Source organism: Sminthopsis crassicaudata, chromosome 6 (genome assembly GCF_048593235.1).
Source record: "Sminthopsis crassicaudata isolate SCR6 chromosome 6, ASM4859323v1, whole genome shotgun sequence".
Classification (NCBI taxonomy): domain Eukaryota; kingdom Metazoa; phylum Chordata; class Mammalia; order Dasyuromorphia; family Dasyuridae; genus Sminthopsis; species Sminthopsis crassicaudata.
Window position 1 is genome coordinate 65,355,710 of NC_133622.1, and position 11,589 is coordinate 65,367,298.

At 39.4% G+C, this 11,589-nt stretch overlaps 1 protein-coding gene across 1 annotated transcript in view; it reads right to left on the bottom strand.

Annotated features, from left to right (window-relative positions):
- PCDH18 (protocadherin 18) overlaps positions 1 to 10,633 on the bottom strand; it is a 14,716-nt gene extending 4,083 nt beyond the window's left edge. Inside the window, 4 exon segments of the mRNA XM_074272325.1 lie at positions 5,450 to 5,613; positions 5,726 to 5,814; positions 7,613 to 9,249; positions 9,252 to 10,633. Coding sequence (XP_074128426.1) covers positions 5,450 to 5,613; positions 5,726 to 5,814; positions 7,613 to 9,249; positions 9,252 to 10,098 — 2,737 coding nt within the window. The 5' untranslated portion in view covers positions 10,099 to 10,633.
- Between the last annotated feature and the right edge of the window lie 956 nt (positions 10,634 to 11,589).

The following is an 11,589-nucleotide window of genomic DNA, read 5'->3' on the forward strand; positions in this document are numbered from 1 at the left end:
AAATGTTCATTGAATTGAAATGTTGAATTGAATGAGTAATCTAACTTTGTTAAGTAATAAATAGGTCATGGATTCTACATGTCTTAGTTTTAAAGTAGAAAAAATGGATAGACAGACACAGATAGATAGACAGTCAGACAAATAAATAGATCTTGCTTCTCTATCATCCTATTAGCAGGCAGGAATCCTAACATCCTAAGGGCAGAGGTAAAAAGAATCTCGGAGGTGAAACAACCCTACTATCTCACAAAGCAGAAAAAGAATAAATCTGAGAAATAATTCTGGAGTAGGCAGTGAGGAGGGGCATAACTGAGGTTTACCTGGGCAATAAATATCCAAGCTTGCATTTGAACCCAGGATCTTTGATTCTAAATATAGAATCCTGGGAAGAGACAAAATGTCCCTAACTTGCTTCTGTGACGTACATTTCAGTTTTATAACTGGAAAATACTTGAAATGTTTTACATTTTTAAATAAAGCATCATTCTCATTATTTATAACAGGAAAAACACATTCTTCTGGGATTGAGCCGAATCAACATTTCCAAAGAATTTAATACAGGGATAATTTGACCTATAAGATGTTGCCAAAGCATCATAATGAAAACTGAGTAATTAAAGAGATAGGTATTATGCTAACCATCAAGAGAGCAGCCTCTACCCCATGAATATTCCAAAAGTGTTTGGCCCATATGGCATAATAGAGTGCTGGGAGTTGAGGAGATCTAAATTCTGCTCCCACTTCTGACAGCTATTATCAGTGTGACCCTAGATGGCTGATTTGCTTTTTCAATGCTCCAAGCAATGCACCAGGAATGACTAACTCATAGGGAATATGAAATCTGCATTCCTATAAGGAGTTCTCACCCTGGGAGGAATTCTACATCCTGAAGAAATGATAAATCCCTTGCATGTTAAAATAGCTAAAGATACTTTTCCATATTTACTGAAAAAAAGGAAACATGAAGAATGCTGTTTTGAATTAAGAAAAAGCAAATTAGGTCAACATGCAAATAAGAATGAAGGAGAAAGAAGAAATCAAAGGAGTGATGAAGAAAATTTCCATTACTTTAGTTAATATTTCTCATCTCTTCTCTAGGGGGTTAACTGCTAACAAAGTATTGAGATAAAGAAATGTGAATTTTCCCTCTGGATTTACAAGGTTCAGTGCTGCAAATATGACATAGCAATAACAGCTTATATTTAAGTTTTAATAGTCATGTCCCAGAAATAATCTATGACCTAAATAATTATTCCCATTTTATAGATGAGAAAAATAAAGTCAGAAAAGTTAGAAAGACATGTACAGAATCACATAGCTGATAGGGCATAGCCTGGGAACTGAACCTAGTTCTTTGACTCCCACTCCAGAAATCTTCCCTCTATACTATCTGGCATTCCATAACCATGTCTGGCAACTGCCTAGGAATCAATTCTTAACAGTTGAAAAAGTGGGAAGGGGAAGGTGGACATGTTGAAACATCCTGTAGCAGAAGAGCATGACAAAAATTTGATTATGAGGATGAGCATGATGTGTCTGAATGATAGTAAAGAGGCTCCCTTGAATTGAGGGGGAATTTGCAAATTCATTCACAAAGTATTTAATTTAATAAGGCACATACTGACTTAATGACCCTGAGTAAATAAACTGAATAGCTCAGTTCATCCAGACAATTCCTAATACTGAAAGTTGTAGAATAAGTACTGACTTACATTGTAGAAAAAGTTTCCACACTGGAAGATCCCTATACCATAGAAAATAAAATTCAGTGCATACATATAAATACACCATGAGGCAAGTGAACATTGAAATCTCCAGAGAATCTGCCTCACACACTGAAGAGGCTGCAAAGTGCTTGAGAGGAAGGGACAATCTTTAACCTTTCTTTGTATCCCTAGAGTTTAGCACTGTGCCTGACATGTAATTTGTGCCAGGTTCTATGCTTGGGAATGTGGGTACCTAGACAAGGATGAACTGGTCCCAGGTAGCAAGGAACTTGAATTCTATTGAATGTATGAGTTAGACAGGTAACTTGGAAACCTTTTGAAAATACTTTGAAAAGTGTCAACCAGATTATCTGAAACTTTAAAGGACAAAGGATTGTTAAAGGTCACTTTGGCCAATTCTTGAACTTACAGTTAAAAAAAAAACCAAAAGCCAGAAGGAGAAAGTCATAGTTTACATGGTGAGTAAGAACAAGGAACAGAACATGACTTTAGTTGTTGAGATTTCAAGTCAGATAAGAGACAGAAGAGACTGGAAATGAGGATGCAAGATGGAAAGCTGTTGCACTAAACCATATATACTGAGTCCTATGAGAAGACAACTGTCACTAGAATGATAGACACAACAAAGGAAATCATTATTGATGTTCTAAATGTTCATTTCTCTTTCTACCCAATCAGAAGCATCATTTATGGAATTAAGATATACATATGTTTGCATATGCACAGATACCTGCATATACATGCAGATATATATATAGATGCTTACATATATTAAAGGTAGCACAGCTAAATATAGAGACAGATGGTCTCAGAGTTAGGAAGACAGTTTCATATCTTGCTCCTGACACATACTGTATTAATGGCCCTAAATTAATAACTTAACAGCTCAATGCATCCAGACAATTCCTAATACTGAAAGTTGTAGAATAAGTATTGATCTTCATTGGTAGAAGTTTCCACACTGGAAGATCCTATACTACAGAAAATAAAGTTCAGTACCTGCATATAAATGCATCATATGAGGCAAATAAACACTGAAGTCTCCAGAGAAGCTGCCTCACATACTGAAGAGGCTGCAAAGTGCATGAAAGGAAGGGACTATCTTTAATCTGTCTATGTATCCTTAGAATTTAGCATCCTACCTGACATGTAATATAAACTTAAGAAATATTGTTGATAGACCAACTGATGAAAAGTATACTGCTATATTTACAGTGAAAAATAAATGAGACTGGAAAACAAGAAACTAAGAGCTTGCATCTCAACTCTATTATGTTCTTGGTAAAGTCAATAAGTTATTTATAATCTTTGCATCAATAAAATTGGGGGGATCAAACTAGTTCTCCAGTGTCCCAGTTATAAATCCTATGTTTCTTGGATGATCTCAAAATTCTACTTTTCTGGGATTCTGTTAATACATCTAAGATCCCACAAGGGAGCTCCTCAAATTGAGTGAAAAGGGTAGGAGAAGCCCCACATAGTGAAATGTCTTTTATGTTGTTCTAGGGAGTAAGGAAAAACAACCCAGAAGAGGAGTGATGCTGTCAGCAAATACTATTTTGGATATGTTCACATGGAGATTCCCTTGGAGATCATGTAGTTCCTACTTTAACTTTGCTTAGCTGTATTCAAGAACTCCCTGCAGGTAGGAGCTATTGAATTCAGAAAAGGAGAGGATATTCTTGTTAAATAAATAGGAGGATGGCCTATACTTATTACTGTCCACAATACAAAATTTGGAGGATTATAGAATATAATTAAAGATATTCAAATAAGGAAACTTCATTTAGAATTAAATACACAATTGATTTAATATCTTTATAAAGTTTATATTATAAATGGGCATAATGAATTATAGGTAAATTTCCCCACAACAAGGTTGCTTTTCGTTCCTTCTATGACTTAAATCAAGGATTGTTGGTTGTATACGACTTTATTTTTTTAAATAAATAATGCTTAATGAAGGATATGTGATCTATGTATTGAATGATTCAACCTATTTTACCCTACTTTATTCTTACACTTTGGAAAATCTTATCAAGATGATGATGATGATGATGATGATGATGATGATGATAATGATGATTATAAGCCATGCTAAGCCTTCCACCCAAGTAATCTGTTCTTATAGTATGGCAACTCCACTATCAGAGGACAATGAAATGCATATTGTTTCAGCCATAGAATGACTATTATGTAGGTCATTGTCCCAATAGATGGCTATAGTAATGTTTATCCTTGAAATGTAGTAAATGTAAGAAAACTGAGTTGATCCATTCACTGAGTAACTAAACTATGAACTTTTAGTATATGTTAATATGTTGATATAGACATATAATTTTTGATAGAAATAATTCTTATAAAGACACAGAATAGTTTATGCAATATTGAAAAGAACTTTTGATCTTAACTTTTTACTAAAAACTCAAGAACATATAGACTTCTAGACACCAGAAGACTTCATGGGCACTCAAATTTCTTGCTCTAGGCCTCAGTATATTTATCTGTAATATGAGAAGGGTAGACTTCTAGTTCTGTGTTCTGTGAGTTGTAACACATTTGTCTTTCACACTGCCTTCCTTACCTCTTGCTTTAGTATCAGAAGCCAATAATTTGTGTTTTTATTTTCCAGGACTTGAGAACTTATTGAATATTATTGTGCTTCATTTTTTTCATTTTCAAGTGAAAATCATTAACATAAACTATATGAATTTTACTTTTTGATACTTTTTCAAAACAAAAATTCAAGATAGTATTTACAAATTCACTGAGGCCTTTAGAAGGCCATTTTATCTATAGTTCTAGAGTAAAAACTCTTAATCTGGGGGTTCATGAAAAAAGAGAGAAAGAGAGGGAGAGAGAGACAGAGACAGTGAGACAAAGAGAAAGAAGGAGAAAGGGAAATGAGTTGTTGCATTTTAATGTGATTAATTCCTTTTAAAATCATATGTATATTATTATATGCCTTTGGGGTCATAGATTTCACCAGACTGCAAAAAGGATCTGTATCACAAAAATAGATTAAGAATACCTATTCTAGAGATATGTTGCTGTACCCTGTAAGAAATGTTTTACCTCTATGGATCATAAAGTCACTACAACTTTCCTGGATGTATTTGGTCCTAAAAAAACTAAACACAATTATGTTTTCCCCTGTTTAGTTCCATAATTTACAAGTGAACACTGCTATCTTTGAGCCTTCTTCTTCTTTCTGCAATGGATCCAAACAACTAGGAGGTCCAGCATTGTCAAAGTATAGTAAAGTTTGTTGACTAAAACAAATTTTTTTCTTCCCCTGCTATTTAGAGACCAAAATATGGCATCCTTTGCTATACTTTAGCTTCTGGTTCTGGAAAACACTTCCCAAGATAGGAAACATTTCTTCTAAATTATAGTTTTAAAAGTATGGCTAGCCATTAGGATAGCGAGGCTACATGGAAATATCCACCCAGTAATTTTAGAGTGCTCCATGGGGCTCAGGGTGGGATATAATGTCCTGCTTAAGGCCAATAGCTCCTAAAAGTGATTTTAAATTGATTCATTCCTAGTGTCACCTCCCTACCTGCCTTTGAAAATGACATATATTTATCTGGAGAGATTAGAAGGAAAAAAGGAAAGAAGGAATTAAAGAATGGGAAAAGCCAGTGTTCTTTCTACTGATGTGTCATTTAGAGTATCCTAGAAATAGCTACTCATTACGTAGCTACTCATTACATTCTTACCTGCAGGAATTCTTCCATCAGTGAGGAAGAGATCACTGAAGCCTTCCCCAAGTAGGCGGTCTATTGGAGAATCACGACCCAGATCATAATCACTGTCCCCTGCCTCACTGTCACCCCGGCCACTGTCCTTCAAGCTGAATTTATCCATATCTTGAAGGGCATATCTGTAGACAGAAATCAGGTCATAATAAGTACATGCATACTGCTATTCAATGTTGCCTATTTCTCTTTTGGAATACCACATAAAAATAAGCAGCATGATCATAAATTTCTCACCTATAACTCCTGGAGTATTTGTTTCCCCGAAAACTTGGTCGTGGCTGATATTGGCCCTGATGAAGCATTGAGAGAAGTTGAGAAACCTGCTGGAAGAAAGATAGTAAGTACCAAGTCCAAATAATAAAACTCTAATATCTGCAAGAACTATTTTGGGAAAAGGGGAAAGGAAGGATAAGGTCCAGACCTATGATTTCAGCAATCTGGAAAATAGCTCATGTGGAAACACTGTTGTCTGACACAAATCAAGAACTCATCTATAACTTTACCCAAGTTACCTTGGGGATATTGAAAGGCTAGGTAATCTACCCAGGGTCACACAGCTAGTAAGTATAAGGAGCAAAACTTGAACCCAGATTTTTCTGACCCAAGGCCATCTTTCTATACACTATATCATACTGCCTCTCAGACATACATTACTACGGGGGAAAGGAGCAATTGGTTATTTCTGACTCCTTAGTGAGCATGTTAGTTAATCTTTAAAGTTTCATGGGCATAAAGAATACATTAGAGCTGGCATCTGCATGGTTCACTGCCTGTCACCAAAAGATAAACATTCTCAAGTCATTTCCTAGTGAGTAAATCATAACCTCAAAGGGCTTGCTAATTGTGTGTCAAAATCGATGGCAAATGAATTAGATTTAGTCAATGATTTCCTTGAAAAGCAGGTTTCCTTTAAATAACTAATAAATCTATTTCTCTTACACACTCAGATCAGACATGCTTCTATTTCAGATTCAAGTGATCAATTATTGATATTAAGATACAGGGGCATATTATATTACTCTCTGGTCTATAAGATCTCTAGGTAAAATGGCCACAGTACTTTTATATCTTTCAAGTAGCTGAACACCTATGGCAGACAACAGAATGCTGGAAAGAGTATGAAAGTAATAGGCAGGAAATTTGTTTTTACTGTCCTGCCTCCATCACTCCATCTATGTTGGGCAATTCACTGAGTCTCTCTGAGGCTCAGTTGGCTCATCTGTAAAATGTTGCATTTGTATTAGGTGATCTTTGCAGCTTGAAGATTCTATGATTTCATGCAAAATGTATTTGGATAATAAACTCACAGATTTAGTTACAAGGGTCTTCAAAGGTCAGCTAGTCCAAACTCATCATTTTACAGATGAGAGTGGCCATCTGAGGTCTCAGATTAATTGACTTGCCCATAGCCAAACAGGTTGTTGATGAGTTTGGAATACAGGTACTATACTTACTCCAAATCATTGCTATTTATGATTTGAAGGCCCTTTTCTGTAGAGGGAAAATGAAAATATAGTATACTTCATTCTCAATCTCTGTATGTATATTTACATGTGTATAAATTCATACAAATGCAAACATAATACCTATATGTTGTGTGTCAATATGCATAAACATACATATACATATTCATATAAAATGCATGTGTGCAAACACATATGAATGTTTATGTGTGTTTACATATGTATAGCCATACACACCCAAACACTATATTGTATATGCTAATCATTTACACTCTCCTTGCCTCAGTTTCCTCATCTTTAATTTCAGAAAAAGTTCATATGTCTATATATGTATATACATATATACATACATATATATCTATATACATATATAGAGACCAATAACAGCTACTGTATGATATAGACATATAAATATACCCATACCTATTTATCCACACATACATATGTAGATATCAATATAAGTATACATATAAATGCATGTTTGTGTATATGTTACATGGTAACTTACTCTACTTTTATTGCCTTATACTTAATTAATATTTTGTTCAATTATCTATGTATCATGATAGAGATATCATGTATCATGATAGAGTTATGGTGCTGATAGAAGCACTTTTAAGACTGAGATACACTCATGTGCCCTGGGTGATGACCTTACCTCAACAGCAGGAGTAGCATGGGTGAGTTCCAATGAGAAATTCTCAGGCACGTGGTTCGATGAGATGGTCACTAGACTGTTGAGGGACTGGTGGCTGTGGTGACTCTGTCGACTGCTCATCTGCCCCCTTTCCAGCGTGGGAGAAGAAGAAGGGGATGACCTATGGTGGGATCTAATGGGCAGAGTGCCATTAATCGTGGGCACTAGAGTAATATCCCCTTTGTGAATCTGCCTGGAGGGTCTTTTGGGATGATGCTGGTACGTGGACTCTGCCACCCTACAGTTGTAGGACCGGTTGTCTTTCTTTTCTCTGTTGCACCGGGTGGCAAAGAGAACCATGATGACCAGTAAGACAGCACAGATGGCTCCCAAGGAGATGATGATTATCATAGAGACATCCATAGAGGTCTGACTGACCGAGGTCATGGCCGTACTTGTCACTGATTCGACAAACTCAAAAACCGAACACTTCAAAAATGCTTTGGTGTGGAGCTGGGGACTCCCTTTATCCTGCACCAGTACAGCGAGCTCCCATTCGGAGCGTGGGATGGCCTCCATGCTCACATTGGTGTAGATGTCACATGATTTGGGGTCCATGACAAAGATGTTGTCTTCATTCCCTGCTACTATGGAGCAGCTTAGTTCTGCATTCATGCCAGAGTCTCTGTCTACAGCCCTGACTCTGGTAACATGGAAGCCACTCTCAGCCCCTTTGGGGATGGCAATGTCCGCTGTGTTATTTCGAAGGGCAGGGCCTACAATCACAGGGACATTGTCATTCTCGTCGATGATGGTGAGCACCACGGTGGTGTTGCTGACGAGCTGTTTTGGACTCCCTCCATCCCTAGCCTCGACCACAAAAGCAATCTGACTTACTTCTTCGTGATCAAAAATTCTGAGGGCATAGATGGCCCCATTAGACGGGTCAATGGTTACATAAGTAGTGATGGAACTTCCCAGGATAAAGCTCTCCAAGATGGTGTAAGTGACCTGCCCGTTTTCTCCTAGGTCAGGGTCGGTGGCTGTGACCGAAGTGATGTATGCCCCCGGAGAGTTATTCTCCGAGATGACAAATTCGTACCGGCTTCTTTGGAAACGGGGCGGATTGTCGTTTACATCGTTGATTTGGACGGTGAAATGTTTCACCGTGGAGAGACTGGGGGTCCCCCTGTCCTCGGCAATGACAGTCAGACTATATTCGGATCTCTTTTCCCTGTCCAGGGTGGCGTTAGTCAGGATCAAATAATTGTTTTCATAGGTTTTCTGAAGTTTAAAGTGGCCATGCCCGTGGAGTTTGCAGACGATTTCCCCATTCAGCCCAGAATCCTTGTCCTGCACCCTGACCAAAGCCACAAACGAGTCGATGGGATCCCCTTCAAAAACGTAAGACACTTCCTCTTTGCCGGGAGACATCAGGTTGATGTTAATTTCAGGCTTGTTGTCGTTCACGTCCACCACCTTGATGATGATCTTGCAGTGAGCCGGGATGGAGTTGGGCCCCATGTCCTGCGCCTGAGCATCAATTTCGTAGGATTTGGTCGTCTCATAGTCCACCTGCTTGAACAGGGTCAGGTGGCCTTTTTCGGAATCAATCTTAAAAGTCTCGATAATTTTGGGAGCCACATGGCTGCTGAAGGGTACACGATTTTCCCATTAGCGCCCTCATCCGGATCCGTGGCATTGAGGTCCAGGAGCAAAGTGCCCACGGGGGAGTTCTCCAGCAGCTGGATCACATAAGATGGTTTCTCAAACACGGGGCTGTTGTCGTTCGAGTCCGAGATGCTTATTTTGAGGACGGAGGACCCCGACCTCTGAGGCACTCCCATGTCCGAGGCGGTGAGCTGGAGCTCGTAGCTGGACTGCAGCTCCCGGTCCAGCTCCCTCACCACGATGAGCTCCGCGTACTTGGCCCCGTCCGTCCTAGTCCGCACCTCGATATTAAAGAAGTCGTTAGCGGACAGGGAGTACGTGTGCAGGGAGTTCTCCCCAACATCTGGATCGAACGCGCTGTCCAGGGGGATGCGGGTCCCCACGGCCGCGCTCTCCGATATCTCGATGGGGATGAGAGGTCGGGAAAACTGCGGGGAGTTGTCGTTAATATCCAGCACCTCCACCTCGATGTGGAAAAGCTGCAGATGCTCCGTGGGCAGAGTGATCACGTCAAACTCGATGGAACAGTTCAAGTTTTTCTGGCACAGTTGCTCCCGGTCAATCTTGGCCCCTATGCTGATCTCCCCGTTGTCCTCTCGGACTGTGAGCAGAGGGGAATTGCCCCTTTGCATGGCTCGGAAGCGCACCGCAGCCGGGTTCGGGAGCTTAAATAAAACATCAGCCACATCCTCCGAGAGTCTCGCAATGACCGAGCCGACCCTCTGTTCTTCATAAATCCTGTATTTCAAATTCTTCCCCAGCACGTCCCCGTGGAAAGAGAACAGCAACAGTGCAAAAAAGCCTATAAAGTGCATCGTCCAACTCGTTTGGTGCATTGGCTAAGTTTCTGCAATTCACCTCTCCCAACAACTTGAAGAAAAGAAAGAGAAGGAAAAAAAAAAAAAAAAAAAAAAAAAAAAAAAAGCAGTCCTTTAACTTCCTCCGGCTACTTAAATCCAGTCTACATTTGGTTCTTTCAACTTGAAGACGGCTCTCTCTAAAGCAGCAGAGCAATGAACAGTCCACAAAGTTCCTATTAAAAAATAGTAATCATCAAAAAGAAAGTCTAGTTTATACACACCGTGTCATGACTTCCAGCTCTGCGCTGCCCGAGAGCCGATCCGAGGCATCCCTTCTGGCTCGTTCCCTTTTCCTGGCAGAAATGTGTCACCTCGGTCCTTTCTCCCTGGAGCAATCCGTATCCATTAATGCAGGATGCCCGCCGAGCCAGTCTGCAGTGTATCTTTCCGGAGAGATCCTTTTTCCCCCCTTTCACTGCTCCGCTGCAGACTAAACACCCTTGATTGCTGACTCCAGTCTAAAATCTGGATAACTTCAGTTCAACTCAGACAAAGCTTTTTTTTTTTTTTTTTTTTTTTTTTTTTTTTTTTTGCCCGGCATGTGTTGAAACGCTTCCAGCCAATCAGAGCGCTCCCAAATCAAAGGCTGGTGGAGTCACAAAAGAGGGAAAGAGAGAGAGAGAGAGAGAGTGAGGGAGAGAAAGGGAGAGAGGGGGAGAGCTGGAAGATCCTGAGGGGTGGGGGAAGGGCGGGGGTGGCTGGAGGAGAAGGATGATAGCTATTCCTTCCCCCTAGCCTTCTTTCCTCCGGCTCCTCCCTCCCCTCCACCACACACCTCCCCCCTTCATTTTACTGCATTCACTTTCTTAGAGTGTGCCACAACAAAGGGGAGACAAATTACTAAAGAAAAACTTTAAATCAACTTCGGGTCGTGTCTTTATTTATATGACACTTGAAATTGTTCTTGTAATCTTAATTAGGCTGCTTTCTTCGGCAAACATGCGATCTTCAGCCTTCTGGTTTAAATAGTTTTTTCAGTCCCATTTTCACTTTTTTTTTTTTTTCTTTCTGGGTAAATTTTTTTTTTTTTTTTGAGAGGAATTTAACAAAATCCGGGTGGGGGTTAGCTAGCCTCTCCGTGTGCTGTTTCTCAGGCAGCCCTCACTATTAAAATTTAGATCTTCCTGGGTTTTTTGGGGGGAAGCAAATTAAAACCCCTACTTTTTTGTTAAACAAAGTGCTTGAGCAACCATTATTGAATAAACCCATGTCTTATAAGAACAAACTTAGAAGGAAAAATATTCTGTGTCATTTTCTGTTTCTTTTTCATTTTAATGTCATTCCTTCAAGACCAATTCCTTTGCTCCTCCTAATTGGCTGGCAGAAGAAAATAGTGGGACTGTGAAGTTATTTCATGACAACATAATCTATTTGCCCTCATCTCCTCTGCCTCCCTAGGTTTCAGTGCTTGATCTACTCGTGTTTATTTGGTTTTCCCTGTTCTTCAAAAATTCCTTTTCATCCTGA